Source organism: Perna viridis, chromosome 10 (assembly GCF_037379345.1).
Source record: "Perna viridis isolate PV_CMFRI_1.1 ecotype Kerala chromosome 10, ASM3737934v1, whole genome shotgun sequence".
In the NCBI taxonomy this organism is placed as follows: Eukaryota; Metazoa; Mollusca; class Bivalvia; order Mytilida; family Mytilidae; genus Perna; species Perna viridis.
In genome coordinates, this window is record NC_142454.1 from 8,073,565 (window position 1) to 8,091,546 (window position 17,982).

At 33.8% G+C, this 17,982-nt stretch overlaps 1 protein-coding gene across 4 annotated transcripts; it reads right to left on the bottom strand.

Moving 5' to 3' along the window:
• Positions 1-4,008: 4,008 nt before the first annotated feature.
• Positions 4,009-14,992, bottom strand: LOC148604378 (delta(14)-sterol reductase TM7SF2-like). 4 transcript variants are annotated; one of them, XM_088550355.1, is made up of 10 exons: positions 14,931-14,972; positions 12,703-12,911; positions 12,132-12,177; positions 10,464-10,564; positions 10,058-10,238; positions 7,694-7,894; positions 6,941-7,327; positions 6,579-6,659; positions 5,245-5,367; positions 4,009-4,606 (listed from the first exon to the last, which is right to left on the bottom strand). In XM_088550355.1, exons 4-10 carry the CDS (start codon positions 10,551-10,553, stop codon positions 4,446-4,448), a joined length of 1,224 nt encoding a protein of 407 aa, XP_088406481.1. In that variant the 5' UTR covers positions 10,554-10,564; positions 12,132-12,177; positions 12,703-12,911; positions 14,931-14,972; the 3' UTR covers positions 4,009-4,445. The 4 variants fall into 4 exon arrangements, with proteins under 4 accessions (XP_088406481.1, XP_088406479.1, XP_088406480.1 ...); XM_088550353.1 differs by lacking the exon at positions 12,703-12,911 and having other exon boundaries at positions 14,931-14,992; XM_088550354.1 differs by lacking the exons at positions 12,703-12,911; positions 14,931-14,972 and adding an exon at positions 14,442-14,895.
• Between the last annotated feature and the right edge of the window lie 2,990 nt (positions 14,993-17,982).

Below are 17,982 nucleotides of genomic sequence, written 5' to 3' on the forward strand. Positions count from 1 at the left end.
ACAGTGTCTGTAGTATCCTTTATCTCAAGTTCTTTGGGGTAGATGCGATGTATCAAATCCCCGAAATTAGGATTGTTTAAAGATAATACGTCCTCTAGCCAAACAATATTCTTTCTTTCCGATCAGATCAGCGATAAAGTCAGCCTCATAAGAGTGAAGGAATATGTCAGCAAGTAGAGGAGCACAATTTGTTCCCATTGGAATGCCGACCGTTTGTTGAAAAACACGTCCACCACACTGGACAAATATGCTGTCGATTAAAAATTCCAGCATTTTGCACTCTGTATATTTGGAAGATGATTTGGAATTATTTCCTACAAAGTATGAGGAATCTCTACCAAGAACTATTATTTGTATCTAGGTGTACCATCTTGTTTGGAAAAACAATGATGTATAATGTTTTAAGTCGGGATTTTAACTAAGTATGGGGAATAGATGTATACAGTATTGAAAAATCATAGGTTTTAATGCTATTATATTCAGATAATAGTCTTGAACTGATTGTCTCCAAAATATCTTTCGAATTTTTCAGGATCCACATTGAATTAATACCACTGCGGGAGTAACAAGTGTTGTAGTAGGACTGCAGTCCATCTTTGACAGTTGTGAGTATAGAAGTTAAAAGTTTTGAAAGAGGTTTGGTGGTACATTTTGCAGATCCAGCTATGAAACGTTGTTTGTATGGATTCTTGTGGAGTTTAAGAATCCAGTACATAGACGGTAAATCACAATTATCGTCTTTGGTAGAGAGACCAAAAGAGGATAGCACAGATTTATGGTTTTACACAATCTCTTCTTTTGAGAGTGTGGTGGCAGTATAGGTCTTATCAAGACTATTATTTTCTACGTCTACTTCTAATAATAAACATTGGATGTAAAACGTTTTGCAGACAAAAACAATGTTGTATTGGGCTTTGTCTGCTGGTACGACAACATATTTGTCATGTATAATAGACAATGTTTTTGCTACATCGGGGTCTTTGAAAACTGATGTAGCCTTAGCACTCATTGACCTACGTAAAACTTTCATTCGTTTCAAAATTAAAGACCTCAAAGTCTTCTTGTTCTCGTTTTATTTATTTTCTTGCATATTCCTCCACGGCATCCATAAGAACTTTAAAGTTATAATTCCAATTTATGGAGCGTGGTTCACGGTACTTGAGACCTTTAAAAAAGGTTATTACACAGAGATTCGATTTCGATGACGGTTAAATCAGAAGGACCAGAAGGACCATATTTGAATGGAAAGTTTTTGCAAGAACAGTCAGGTGGTTTAGCCTTGAAGTCCTCAATTTCGAGGTTCTGCAATAGCCTTTTATAATTGAAAATTTTGGATGCAATGGGTAAAGTATAGGAATATGAAATAATTGGTATCGATTTGTCTTTGAAATATGGGGGAATTTTGTTGGTAACGTTTTTGTGATGGAGGATGTTAGCCAATTAATTGCATCTATACCATTGTTGACAAAGGTAGTGGAAGAAATGATCGTTTTTCTTCATCTTGACTTTTCACACCAACTGGTTTAAAGAGTTTGTGGAAACCAATATCCAAAATGATGGCAAAAAGTTTGTAAAATGATGAGGTGGGGTCAGAAACAGGAGTGTCAAGACTTGTTAGGTAAAGGGAGTGTAGTAGAGTGAGAGGTATAGTTTGGTTCTAACGTGATGAAGTCCAAGAGTAAACATGTTTTGCTTTTAGGAATATGTAACATTAAAAAATAACGGAAACTAATAACTTACTTTCAATATGTAATATCCTCAAATTCTGTTATCACAGTATAAAGTATGTATCTAGAGTAAGTACAAATAATTTAAAACAATAACACATTTATCATAAGTGTTAAACGAAATTATATAACATAGCCGTCTAATGAACATCTACCCAAATTCCAACAGTACAGGTCATTCGAAAAATCAGGTCTATAACGGATGAATTCCTGAAATCTTACAATTTACCCTACCGGTTCACCTGGTCCATGCTCCCAGTTTTTAGTGGAGTCCGAGTTGCTCATTTGCTTTTGCTACTTACGACGATAATAATATCATTGTGAAAAGGAATTGTATACATTTTTTATGATGGTAGTGTTGTACATTTGAAAATGTCAAACGACGTTTTAATAGTAGTCTTTATAAAATTCAGATAGTAAGTGATTAGTATTTATTCACGTCAAAAAACCGCAAGATTCACTTTTATTTCAAATTTAGGAACAGTAACTGACCTAGACCACATACCCAATCTAAGTTTGGTCGTAGAACTTTTGAGATAACCTTTTTTTAAACTTTTTTTTAAATAATCGTTCGTAATCCGTTTGTTTGAAGGATTGTTCTTGACCACGGACCACCACTTCCTTAAGTAGTGCCTGAATTTTACATGGATTGATACTTAATATTTATATTCAAGTGATGTAGAACGCGGTATATAGAACGTAGAATTTATAACAACTTGTGGTTGAGTTGTGTTTTATTATATCAATCACATAGATACTGTAAATTTCGGTATGCTGTACAGGTGTTTCAAGGAGTGACCTATCATCAGCAGAATAAGCACCAAATAGCGTTTGAAGTTCAAGAAAAAAAACAAATTGTATACAAAAAGTGTTCAAACCGAAAATGTTTGAAAATGGTAGCTAATCCAGCAGTTCTACTGGAGAATGTATAAACATATTGACTAGATGGTTCTAAGCTGGTTCCTTTTGGGTCTGTGTTTTAAACCTCAAATATGTATTGTTATACATGGGCAATTTGGTCAAAATTGTATTTCAGTAGAAGTGTTTCTCATGTTCATCTTAAAGTTCGAATACTTCAACTAGAATAGTATTTAGTCTATTTTCATTTTTATTTTTTATTCAGCAAATTTTCATTTAAGATCAAACTTGACCTGATTCCTTTTTCTACTTCTGAACCAAGTATTAAAATTTGTATACTAGTAATGTGCGACATATTATAATTTAATATGCGTGCGTTAGTTTTTGCTCTTGATATGTAAAATATTTTTCAAATTTGCATTCTGTATGTTCTTTTGAGTCTATAAAAATCAGACATCCCTTGATTCGTGTATGGCAAAAACCCTATAAGTTCACTATCATTTCTAATTCAGGAACAGTTACAGACAGACGATTGATTGATTTGTGATATAAGAATTACATAGACTATATAAAGTGTATAAAATTAATACCTTCCAAGAGTTATTGATTTGGTTTGTTAAAGTGAATGATGTATGTATGGTTTTTATATATATATATAAAAGTGCCAGTCTGTAAACAAAAAGGATTATTATACTTGTGAAGACCGAAATCTGTTTGTTCGTTTTTTTCTGCGCTTTTAATCACCTCTACTATTGGCAGTACCCGAATTATACATGTACTTTACTAACCATGAAATTAGTTCGTAAAAACAAAATCGAAGCCGTGACAAACACATGGTCCAAACACATGATGCACAGGGAGTTTTGCAACATATCTTTTCATATGACTTTTTTGTTTCATAGACCTCCAAATTGATTTAGTTCAAAATCTAAAAAAATTGTGAATAATGATAATCTGTGAACTCCATTCAGTTGAGTAGAATGACTTACAAACACGAGACTGGTACCTCCACGTCAGGGAATGATAAAGCATATGTTTGCTAATGTAAGACTAAAAAACTCCTGATTAAAATGTAAAATATTCAGTTCTAAGTAAAAGTTCCATTAAACTCCGTTCGATGATGTAGGAGGGGTAATGGATAAGGAATGAGTAAATTCAAATGTCCCCATATTCATAAATGACAACGTCCATGTTTTGCTTTGTGAAACCTCCAAAATTGATTTAAATCAAAATTTGACGTTAGAGGTGCGCAGTGGGAATATGTAATCAAAATCCTGTGATTTTTTTATTATGTGTCACTGAAAAAATTAAGCAAACTTTTTTTCAAATTATAAAGTTTTTTTTATAACAAAATGTATTGTACCATATTGCTTACCATTTGTTCATGTAGAGAAGTATTGTATTTGAATACACCAAGCCTCATAAATATTTGATTTATTATTACAAAGGAACAAAATCTGCAAAATAGTGCCATATTCAGTTTAATTAAGTTATATATTCAATTGTGCACACATAGAGAAGGAGCTATTATAAAATGAAACACTAAGGTGAATATCTATCTAATATCTTACCTATTATCGTTATATCCTATAGGTACAATCGCAAAAGAAGAAATACAATGTCAACTTGTATATTTATAAATTTTAAAATAAATCGCTGCCTTGATTGTCTTGGAATAAACTTGAAGAAAAATCGTGCACTTTTCGCTTGTATAATTTGAACTTTTGTGTCAAATAATACACACGGAATATCTTCTACAGGAATCCAGTCCAGGCGTTGGTCACAAACAAAATGTATTTTTTTTTTTTTTTGATAATAATCATAATATTGTCTCATAAGACCTTTAGTTCCTTGAAATGTTCAGTAAATACCAGGTATAAGTCTGTATTTGACTCGATGACAATATGTATCCCAATCGGCACCATATTTCTTTTTACACTCCTTGGAATCTTCATTCTCACGGTCCATCAACAATAAAGCAATCATCAGTGGATTATAGTAAGCAAAGGCAAAACTTAAACCTGGAATGGCAATGATTGAAGAACTAAAGGTTATCTCATAGGCATCGATGAACTTTCATTTTTGAAAAATGTTCTAAGACAAAAAAAACTGATTTCCCTATTGGCATCAAGAATGCTACAAGACAAACATTAACTATCCCATGAGCACCGGTAATATTAGACAATAAGTAATAGTCTCCGATGGGCATCGATGATTGTTCAAGACAAAAAAGTAATAGGTCTCCCATTGGTATTAACAGTTTTGTCAAGGCAAAAATGCATACACATATAAAAGTTAGATAGTTCTTTGTAGTTCAATGATTTTGGTAGGTTTATTGATTTTGCAACTTTTTATATGATGGCTCCATCTATTGGTTTTTTTTTTTTTATTGATCTTCTTTATTCTTCTTTGGTTTATTTTCAATCAGGTTTATTATTGTCTGATGAAACAAAAACTTTCTTGAATGAGATTAATTGAACGTATACTCTCACAATAGATTGTGTTGACAATTATACTTTTAGACATTGTTTCGGAAATTTTTAAATGTTCGGCTGATCGAAAATTTGGGGGGAAAATCCATTTCAGGAAGACCGTTTAAGGTTTAGTTTATTTGTGTCCGATTACAAACCATGTCAGTTAAAGGTAAGCAACTACAAACCAGACGGCATTGCCATTGCGGTATTCATGATGATATCACCAAGGTAATTAGGATGCCGGCACATTCCCCACCAACCAGAAACTAACAAGTTGGTCCCTCTAGCTGTAGATACTACTTCATAATCTGTAAAGTTTATATTTTCCGAGTTGTAAGGATGGCGTTTACATTGACAACTTGTAAGTGATTTTTTTTCATTACAATATTTCAGACATATATATTTCTTATTAAAGATACAAGCATATTACTAATTTAGGCATGTGAGATATCCTCACAGAGCCTTGTTAGAGAATTTGAGTGTTTGAGATTTCTCTGTCGTGCATTTTTACAGATATCAATTTCTTAATGTTAAAAGTCAGTATATCTATATGCGTCTAACATAAATATGTACAACACATAACGCAATATATTAGTACATAAATTTAATGAATTCGATGCGAAGAATAATAAAAGAGCTTCGCATGTGCGCAGCATGATACGACCACAGCATATCAAACTCTCTTCACTTGTGGCAGGTGTGGACACAAAACAAGATTTGACACACTTCAGCATAGGGACTTACAGTTCATTGTCGATACAATAACTGGTTTGGACACATCGTAACACAAATTCTGACATTCGTATAAATATTTTCAAAATCGGACCAAAAATAAAACGTACATTGTTCGGGATGTGGCCCCTTTGGGGACTAATAACTCAAAAATCGTAAGATATATCTGAAGTCTGATTGAATAATGCAAGCTGAGACTTTCAAAATAAATCATGATAAATACAAAAAAATCCAAAATCAGTCCAAAATTAAGAAAAGTAGATTTTGAGGGGAGTGATCCCTTTGGCATCTTTTAAGACGAAAAACCCTAGAAGATATCTGTACCCCTTTTACTTCAAAACGTGTCAAAGGTAAGCCTACCCTGATGAATATCTTAAAACAGAATTTCAAAAAGAACAGATTGATTTCTGAATCATAGAAATCGGATTGATAATAAACTTTTTTGTACCAATTCAAATAATAGCACCTACTTCCTTCTTTTAGCCCATTATTTCCTAAACGGGTGGGACAAAAAACTCCAAATTATTATAGGCCCCTCCGCCAAATGCATGTCCCTAGGAGCAATGTGTTAAATTTTCAAAAAGATCGGATAGGTAAACTAAAGTTATCGTAAATAAAGTCAACGGACGACAACAACGACAACGACAAGGTGATACAGTTATAAGACCGAAAAAAAATGCGGTCGTATAAAAACACTTTAACATGTTCCCAAATGTACGCCAAGTAAAGTTCAAAGTATAAAAAAGTTTTAACATTCTCTACAGTTCCCATATAAAAGTAAACATACCTTTAAATTCAGGTGCGTCAGGGTTTTGTCTGTATCTGTGTTTTTCACCGTTACTCAGTCTGTACGTACAATATCCACACGCTGTAAGTAAACATGGCACATGGAACCGCACAATTACTTATAATCTTATCTTCAATTATTACGTTATTTTATGTTACCGTACATTGACGCCTATTGAACGTCTTAATATTTTTTAAACCAATCAATGATTATAAGGAAATTTGATAGAAAGTGTTTTGATAATCGTAGTAGTAATTGGAGAAATTTTGCCTCTTCGGAGCTACTTTATCTTATAATCCATATTCACAATAATAAATAGTAGAAAATACCGTTTACTAGATGCTATTTCAAACCATACTTACAGAAAATTACAGCTATAACAAGAAGACAGTACCATGGAAGTCGAATGTTATATTCAGCTATAATATTCACTGGAACACCGCATTGTATCGCGATGGACGCACCCATCATTAAAATTATTGCACCGCAACCATCTTTGGATATCTCTTTAAGATTGATTATGATCCACTCGAACCATAAACTGTCTGATAAATAGAGTAACTGCATACCAACAGATAATAATAAACAAAAGTTAGAAGAGTTGTGAACTTCATAGAATTTAGCAACAATTCCAAACTGGTATAAAATCATAGCTATTACCGTTGAGCGGAAGGTTACAAGTTTAATGTCAAGAAATCCAATGCGAGGGTTGAGGGCCTTGCCTAAGAGCCAGTCTTGTAATATATTTCCTGCAAACAAACAAAAAAAACAAAGTTAAATTATCAAGATATACACCATGAAAATTGATTTGTTCAACGTATCATAGTTTTCTTTTTCTCTTTCGTCTACCCTGGATTTGACTTTTTATCTTGACGGGTGTTTCTAGAAAAGCAGAGGACGCTTACCATATCGGTGCACCTGGTCCATACTAGAATCTTGGTTCCCATTATTAATCTTCAACAAAATATGATATTAAAGGTTAGTCGTATATATACTTTCGTGTTCATTTTTAAAGCTATGTGTGCCAATAAGAAAACTAAAAATTAAAGTACAATTGTATTTTTATGATTTGCTCAATTTTCATCCGCTTCTCGTTTTAACTTGGTCAAACTTACCGGCATTTGCATCCGGATTAACGTTATAACTAGGTATGTCTTCCAATTTAGTAGTCAGCAATAGAACAACACTAAGTGCAAACGGGAAGAAGAACGATATTGACGTCAGTTCCCACGTTTTATCAGCGATGACGGAGACTTTAAATCCACAAAAGTGAGCCACGAAAAATCCTGCTATGTTGACAGTCAGTACAAAGAAACCTGAATGTTTATATAAATATAAAGTGATATCCCGCCACATAATGGTGAAAAAAGGGGATGGCAAAATGTTCGAAATTGAAATATTAATATAAACCTTAAATTTCCCAAAAAAAAAGCACAAAACAAATTAAAGGAAAATATAAACTCTAATTCAAGGTCTAATAAAAAGCTTCGCCCAGCGCAGCATAATAAAATCGCAGCCAGTTGAAATCAGCTCACATCGGGCAAGTGTGGCACAATGTTAGTTTATGACACACTTAAACACTGGGGCTTACAGTTCATTAAGGACACAGCAAAGGCTTTGGATACAAAATTGCAAAATATTTTGTAATTCAATTTTAATACAAAGCTCCACTTTCAGGGTATTTTCGTGGATCTTACCCCATTATCTCGAAAACGTTTGATGATAGAGGAAATTTTCAAACATATTACTTAAAGCCTTTGTAAAGAAGAACAATTAACTAAAATCATCAAAATCTTATGAAATATTTTGAAAGTACAGTATTTCAAAATTTTGACCTATTTGACCCCTTGTAACTCTAAAACAACTGAAAAAAAAACTCTTAAACTGACTGAAAAATACAGGTAGGGATTTCCACATGGAATACAATAATTTTTTTTTTCAAAATCGGACCGGAAACAAAAAAGTTGATTGGTAGGGTGTGGTCCAACTTAAGCTCCTTGTAGACAAAAAATGCTAAATGCTGTCAAAAATCTGCTAAATAACAGAATTTTATCAGAAATAAATGATTTTAAAAACTGTTAAAATTGAATGAAAAACAAACCTTCTACATTAATTTAAAATAAACACCTATTTTAAGCCCTTTTGGTCCCTGTTTGCAGAATGGTACGGGCCAGTGACTCCATTTCAATTAGCAAGCATCCTCTAAGCAGCAAGTGACAATATATCAAAATGTAATGACTTTGTACCACTAAATCTCTAAAATTATCGCATTTTCAAAGACAACGCCAACATCAAAACATAATACGCCCGCAATTTTTTGCGGTTGTATGAAAAACTGACTAGCATGGACACGTACAATACAAAACTTTAAACGGGTCATAGTTTTCCTTTCCTCGTTTGTCTACCCCGGACTTGACTTTTTATGAGCAACTCGGCGGGTGTTTCTAGAAAAGCAGAGGACGCTTACCCTACCGGTGCACCTGGTCCATGCTCCCAGTTTTTAGTGGAGTCCGAGTTGCTCATTTACTTTTGTTACTTTGTATGTATGATTTTAGTTACTTTATGTTCTTTGTTGTGCATGTCTGTTTTCCATGTCTGGTCTTTGTCCCTGTATTACATTCTTTTGATTACCGCTATAACCTTGGTTCCCTTGATTACTCTTTAACTACACTGCATCCTGACGGATGACGCATGTCTTAGTATATTCTTTAGATATGCGTAAGTTAAATACGATAAAGAACCCAAGCGATTTTAACCATTTCAGAGAGGGACGAAAAACTGTAATTACACTTTATAAATGAAGCATGTACATTCTAACATATTCTGGATGGCGAGATGACGGCAGATTATTGGTTAGACTTGTCGTATTCCTATGCCCTTGTGAAGGTTCTATGATTTAAATGTTATAAAATGCAAAAATGCATTCACTAACACACTACTGGGTCCTATTGTTTAAACTTTTATCCGCTGGGTAAAGATTTATCCACTTGTGACTTGTAAATGCTGTAGTTTACTTACTACACAAATTTGTGTTTAACCAGTAGATTACTTTTGTTTTGCAGATAAATCTTTAAAACAAGTATGTTTTTATCATTCCTCTATCTAGCTGAATACTTCCTATTTGTTTTTGTTTTGTTTTTGTTTTTGTTTTTTTGTTGTTGTTGTTGTTGTTGTTGTTTAGTTCGTTCTTCGAGTCTTGTCCTTTTGATGGTCCTAGTTACATAGTCTTCTCCAAGGAATTTGCCTCGTTTGAAACTTAAGTATTTTTACTTTTTTTTAACTTCATTTGTGGCCCATGTATTTTGATACAGTTACATCATTAACTACAAAAGCCAATCAGCACGTACACAAATAAATCTAAATTATAGGCTTATTTAGCAGTCAAATAAGACAAAATATCGGCAAAAACAAAAACTGTTATCAGTTTGATATTACTTCAACCGAGTGTGCTATCTGCATCCTCAATGTATACTACTAACCATTTAATCTGTAACTAAAACGATAGCCTTGTCTTCCCGGACTACCTTGGACAACATCTCCTCCGAATGGTAAGAGGTAGAGAAGACACTGAATACCAAACCACGTGATGTAAAAAGCAGACACAGTGATATCTAACTTAGGTACCCATACAGTTGGCAGTTTCAACAGCGACCAGTCATTCTTAAAACAAAACATGATCATATTTGTTCACTCCATTTAAATTTTATAGAGTTTTTTTTTATTATTTCTTAAAGTGAAAAAAATAGTTTCTAGCATGAATAGTATTCGAAATCTGTTTTCCTGTGTAAGTAACATTATTTTTCTTTAAAAATAAAACTTTCCTTTACAGGGACTTGCACAATATAACACTGTCGCTGTTTATAAATTATGTAAACATTAACTTACCGACACTTTTTTTGCGCTGATGAAAAAAGACATTATCAGGATAAACAACAGCATTGATAGAAAGGAGTATACTCCAGGTTGGTCTGCCATTTTCTATTTAACTATGTATGAAAAAAAAATCATTCTCATTCATAGTGCTTTTATCATCACTATATTTAAAAGTACTTTCTACTTATTATGCAGGTGCGAGTTCAAATATTTTTAAAACGGTGATGCAGGTTACTATTGGTCTCTTATTGCCCATAAAATGCACTAAATAAACAAAACTTTCAAACAAAATATCAGCAAAAATACTGAAGCATCAGAACAAGAAGACAATTCAAAGACATTGCCAAATGCGAAAACACGAAACAAAGTATAGATTCAAACATAATACAGCTTTGAATATTTATAACGATTTGATATCTGACAGGATAAGAATTTGACCAGAATTAACGTGGTCACTTTTTAGCTCCGTATTCCTACATGTAAATGCTTCCAGTCGAAATCTCCAAAATAAATTCCAACTTTCCTTACGGGGCATGTCACCTTGTGATAAAGTGGCAAAGCGATTTATTCCTTTTTACTAAGTCATAGTCCAGAAATGAAAAAAATGTTTCTGGCCCTTTTGTAGTCCCTTATTCTTGGCTCAAATCACAACCCCTAAAATTCTTCCTTTTGTGATATGGCTCCTTATAGTACAATTTCAAAGAGATATCTTCACTTGTGTTGTCCGGACATACAGAAAATGTTTTTTAAGGTCCTCTTTTTGCCCCAATTCCAAAAACGTGTGCCTTAACCCCAAAGTCAATCCCAGTCTTCCATTGGCGGTACAGAACCTTTAAATAAAATTTCATATGGATCCATTCACTAATAGTCAAGTTATTATCTGGACATTAGAAAAAAGTTTGTTTACAGCCGTACTTTTTGGTTAGTCTAACCATTTTGGTATAGAATTTTGCCCAGCAGCATGAAACAGTGTCATAGATATGGCTATGCTTTTATTGGAGGTATATAGTTTATGTCTACGAAATTCTTGTTTTTGACCCTTTTTGCATTTAATCCTAAAATGGTTGGGCCATAACCCGAAAATCAATACAAAACTTTATAAAAACTACAGATAAAACAAAATTAGACAGCACAAGAAAGTGCTTGCAATAAACCTTGGACTTGATGTTCCAAAAGGATAAGTATTTACGCTCCACCAGTGAGTTCAAAGAATTCTGACCCCTATATCATACTTACCCTAGGATACACCAATATGGCATGTGTTGCTAATTGCGATATTTCAACGTTGTTGAATGTGGAGAACAAGTTTGACACACTTATCGAAATAAACGGTCAACAACTACTCGAAATAAGTTAACATTTATATTAAGTTTCCGTCCTTGTGTGACCTATTATTTTTTAATCATGTTCAGTGTTAATTTTCTATTTCTTTATCTTGTTTGATGTTTATTTCATTAGCACCAAATTGCACAAAGAAGGTGATACGGAAAATTAACTCACGACACAGAATGCTTAAATTTTGTCATTATCCTTCACGACCTTTGAACAATATATCGTTTTTATTTTTATTTTCAAAAGTTCATTGTCCAACAAGGAGTACTCTTTGTTATTGCAACTATATATAGTCCAATCACTGAGATTTTCTAGATTACAAAGTTATAACCTATAAAAAATGCTTACCGTTTATTTCTGTTCCTATATTTAATGAGCGTTTTATTGTTGGTATCTAAAAAAGACGAAGACGCTTTGAAATTTGTGACCATCTCAAACTTGTTAAAAGTACTTTTGGCGGGAAATTACAAAAGAATCTCATTCACTCAGGGAATCAAGTCTTGAACTGCTTAACTTTATCGATACTTTTCAATTAAGTCGTAATAAGAATAAAATTAATTTTTCGTAAAAAGTATTCAAGATAGTAATGGTATTACATAACATTATAAAATACAGATAATGACATATCATGAACTTAGACTGAAAATACATGTATACGCTTTGTTTTGTTTTTGTTTTTTGTTTGTTGTTGTTGTTGTTGTTGTTTTTTGTTTGTTGTTGTTGGTTTTTTTTTAATATGCATACATTATAAATGAGTGTTAAAAGCCTACATCTAATACCATTTAACATACCCCTAAGCCTATATCGCATAACCAATGTTGCACCCCTACTCGGAACACAGTTGAATAACATTTGAATAATACGATATTATGAAAATGGCATGCCAAAATCTGAATCCCACGCCGAATCCATCCTCTACCTATATCAACTCTAGAGTCAGTGGCCTTTCGAATCCATCCTCTACCTATATCATCACTAGGGTCAGTGGACCTTCGAATCCATCCTCTACCTATATCAGAACTAGGGTCAGTGGCGTTTCGGATACAAGTAATTCTTTTACCATATATCATGCAACTTGTATTGCATCCCTATACCTCCCGTGCAGATCCGGGTGCCAAAAGAATAGGCCTGCAGCAGCGCTTAGCTTGTCGTAAAACGCGACTAAATAGTGCTCAGAAACCTAGCCGGGGCTAGGTGCTCTGCCCACAGAGCAACTGGGTTGTGTGCTCCAGGTGGTGGAATGAGGTACCCCTGGCGTGTTACATGCTGGGGTTGAAAGGCTATAATACGGAAAACCTGACCGCAAACCATAGTGGTGCACCGTGTTGGAAAAGATGCCACGTTCCTCGCACGTTAAAGAACCCTGCTGTGGTATTCGATAGGAGTAGGAACCGTTGCGCTCCGCAACAGGAGGCTAAATTGCCCGACCCATCCCATTTTCATTTCATGTTCATTTCATCATCCATTTCATGTTCATCGTCTGAATATAGCTGAAATATTGCTGCTCGGACGTTAAACCCCAACAATCAAGAATCAATCAGCATCCCTAGATTTATATCGTATACCCTATAACACACCCTTTAGCGTATACTACATTCTCTATATGCGGCCTCTCCTTTTTCGTCCATATTTGGGTATGGTATATTTGAAATATATCACATAATGAACATGACATGTCAAAATCTGTATCACATGCCGTATCACAGCGCTCGACCTATATCAGCCTCTTGCCAGTAGTTCTTGGGATGATATAGGGGTCTCGTGTTGATACCGGATGTGAAACAGATTTTGACATGTTATATTCAGAATAATTGTGATTTATATGTATTTATAGAAATGTGCATGTCCACAATGTATTTGATTACGCTATTTCCTAATAATGTTCTGAACTTGACTTTGCTTTATCCAATTTTGATATTTTTTAAATAACAATTATCGTTCACAATGAAACAAAATATATCGTAACTTTGTCAATAAACAGATAAAAGTTTCACTATTTTTGTAAATCTTGCAGATATGCACTTAAATCAATTCGTAAAATGATTTTTTTTCTGCTGCCCAAATTATATGACTGAACCACGTTCAGTTGGTCAGATTAAATGACTATCTATTGCATTTTAGAGTATTTTAAAATCGGACGTATGTCTTTTACGACCGCAACTGCAACTACATACCAAATGTGCTTGGTTCATATCAAACTGAACTAAATAAAAAAAAAATGATATGAAAATCTTCAAGTGGGCACTGGCACTGACGCCTTTAAAGTACTTACTTAGTCTCGCCTTTAGCGAATTTAAATAAGGGAACCTTTTGATTTTCATGCTGAGCTTGGAGAATAGTTTGCAATAAAAAGGTAAGACTTTTCTCAAATAAAAATGTCATCCTCCCAAGACATGGTTTTGAGCCCACCATCGCTCCGTCAAACCCCTGACATCACTCAGTCATATTTAGCGGCTATCGCCAAGCGCCATCTAGTGAGTTACCTAAATGCAACCCGGATCCAACATCCAATAAAAATCACTTGTAATTGAAACTCTTCTATATAACTTACAGAATGGCTAAACCTAACTTCTTTCTTTCGGTAAAGACCCTAAACATAATCTACAGTTATCATTTTTATTCATATTGAATCATTTGTGACATCTTACAACTATTTACCTTTCCACTGACGTTAAATGTCAAATCGATTTTCATTGGTGCTTCATACTCAGCGAAGTAACCAATCGGAATAGGCTAAACGATACCCGTTAAATACGAATGAGTTATGTCAGAGGTTTGAGGGAGAGAAGGTGGACTAAAAACCTCGACTTGGAAGGACGAAAAATGTGGGAAAGAGAATTTAGATAATTTTATATTAGCTATCCCTCACCTTTTCAAATAAAAAAAAATAAATGGTTGCTTCCACCATATATATACTTGATTATCGATTCGAAATATCTACACAAAAACCTGTCTCAACGTTTAAATGAAACGTTCCACATTTTGACTTATCTAATCATTTAATATTATTATGAAACGGTCAGATTTTCCTTGTTGATGCATGTGTGACAAAAATTAACAGGTGCACGGTGCAAAAATGAAATCATTTGGCTCAGAGAAGGCGACAGGGAATTACACAACCCATTACAACTACATAAACATCCTTACCGCAATACAAAACAAACTGCTAAACCTTTAAATAGATGAAACGCGTCGATTTGATTGGCCGTCTTAAAAATACTTAAGTTTGCTAGGAGGGAAATACAAATAAACTACTTGTGCAACATATACTGAATATTACATGTCAAAATCTGTATCATATCATGTGCTGTAAAAACCCGAGATTCCTATATCACCACAAGGGCAACCGGCCCGCGGGGCAATATAGGTCGAGGGTTGATACAGCATGTGATACAGATTTTAACATGTAATGTTCATTATATCATACATTTTAATCATACTTCAAGTGAAGGGGTGCGATATATAATGTATGAGATATAGGTCTAGGGGTGTGATGTAGGGTATGCGATATAGGTCTAGATGTGCGATATAGGGTATTCAATATAGGTCTAGCTCTAGGTGTGATATAGGGTATGCGATATAGGGTAAATGATAGAGGGTTTAAACAAAAAATTATAATACAAATACAAAAAAAAAACACATTTTAATCTTAATATATGATATAAACTGATATCACTTGTAAGTTATCCGAAACTTTTGTCATTTATTATAAATATCCAATCGTTGATAACCTTATCAAAAATTTAATTCCAGACCCTAGTTTTAATGGTAATGTAAAATATAAAGCTTGAAAGTTTAGACAGAATCCTTATTTAGTCTGGCAAAATATTTGAATAAACTTATCCGTAAGGGTTACCTTCACCGTATCATTGTTAAATCTTTGATTCGTGTTTTTATTGGTTCTAATATTGACCGTCTTGTTATTAAATTTAATACTAATTAACTTCATAAAATTTCATCCTCCTTTCTGCCAATACTGAAAATGTTGGCATTTGCACGAAGACCTTGTTTTCTAAGACATTTTGTGACGTTTCATTAAATCCTGTGTGTTTTATTAATACTCTTGTTTGAGTTAATTAGGTGTATTTATCAGTTGCCTTTGGATTATATACTGGCTTACAGAAACAGCGAGTACTCATTCGTTCGAAGTAGGTACAGCTTGTCGTCTTTTGTCTGATTTGTTTAGGTACCCGTATTCTGTATCGACCTCAGGAGTTAAATCCAAATTTTTATTGTTCGTTTTGTTGTTGTATTTTCCCACCGTTACAGGTTATAGGGTTTGAACGCTTAAAACATGTTTAATCCCGCCACATACTCAATGTGCCTTTCACAATCCAGGAACCTGTAGTCCAGTGGTTGTCGCTGGTGTTTTATGTTCATCTCCTATCTTTATATTTCCACCATGCAAAAAATGACAAAAACATATTCTTTCATTTGTTTGATTATTGGTTGCTAATGAATATCTTGAAATAAGCATATAAAGCCAAAGGGAATAGGAATTAGTGGTTTCTAGTTTTATTGTTCAGGTGCACCCAATTAAAGAGTAATCAGGGGAACCAATTTCTAGCGGAAATCAAAAGAAAGCAATCCAGGGACAAAGATCAAACATGGAAACAGACATACACAATAAAGAAGATTAAGTAACTAAAATAATACGTACAAAGTAACAAAAGCCCAAAACTGGGAGCACGGACCAGGTGCACCGGTAGGGTAAGCGTCATCTGCTTTTCTAGAAACACCCGTCGAGTTGCTCATAAACATAGAAAGTGAAACCCGGGGTAGACGAAAGAAGTAAGGAAAACTATGACATGATGAACAGATCACTTTTCATGGTACAGATGATACGATCCACGAGTTTATGATGGCAACCATAAAACTTCTGCAGTGATGACTTCAATCTTGTAGCAACATAGCCCTGTTCTAGAAGCCTAACTGTAAGAAGTCTAGCGCGATACAAAAAGTCTGCGTAGTTACGGCAAGCTCTGACATAACGTGAGTTGTGATATGAAAACTCCATACGCATTTCATTAGTTGTTTCAATTAAACTTATATTTTGTCATATTAGCTCAAAATTATTCACCCGACATTGAAATGAGAAACAAGCAACTCCGAAATACAGCATTTCGGATAGTGAGAGACATTCATGGAAACAAATATTGATAAATGATAATGATTTGTAATATAAATTCGTGATTCTTTTTTCATGTTTCTGATTCCCACCAGATGTTTTACTATTTATCCGACTTATTTTTTGTAAGTATATTATTTTTGTCAAATGTTTATATTATCACGTTAACATAGAAACGGACACCTAATATAAGTATCATTAAGGAGAGCGAAGTTGGACAAAACCCTCCCGACTTGGGAGGATGATGGTTTCATAATTCAGAAAAAAATTGTAATTCCCCATATATAATATCAATTACAAACAGCGGAGTGTAAGATCCAGGGAATCATCGTCAATGTCAAATGGTTACACTTTAGTAATGACTGCATTGTTAGTAAACGATGATACATAATAAAAGGAGAGGGGTTGTGTTGTCTGATTTATTGAGAAACATAGATATTGTTTTTGTTCAGGATTTGTTGAATAGAAAGAACGAAAGAAGTGCATGTGTTGCCAGACTTATGAAATTATTTATTGTTTCTTTTTTTTTTCAATTATACCCTGAAGCATGTGTTGCGTTCCACCATACCCGTACTTTTTTCTAATGTTGAGTACATACATAAGACAAGAAGGAAAATGTCTGATTAGTTAAGTAAAGAGTACAAAAGGAGCGAAAATGCGTTGTCTGATTGGTTAAGTCAAGAGAACAAGGGACAATGGGTTGTCTGATTGGTTGAGTAAATAGAAAGAAAGGAGAGGAACTGTGTTGCCTGATTGATTTCATAAGGAGAACAAAAGAGAATATGTATTCAGGTTGGTTGAGTAAAGAGAACAAAAAAGTAATGTAAAGAATGATAAAGTTTTAACATGTTGGGCATATTTGTTCCAAATACAACTGATTTTTCGAAAATGATTAACTTTGGGTGGATGTTCGTCAGACGGACAAGTTTTAGTATCTTTTCTGCAGCTTTAATCGCTCATACCATTGCCGGTTATTTAGAGTATAAAGTAACTTTACAAAATATAATAATTCGGAATAAATGTAACAAATCATAAGTTCACTCAAATGTTTGGTATTTGACTAAACAAAGA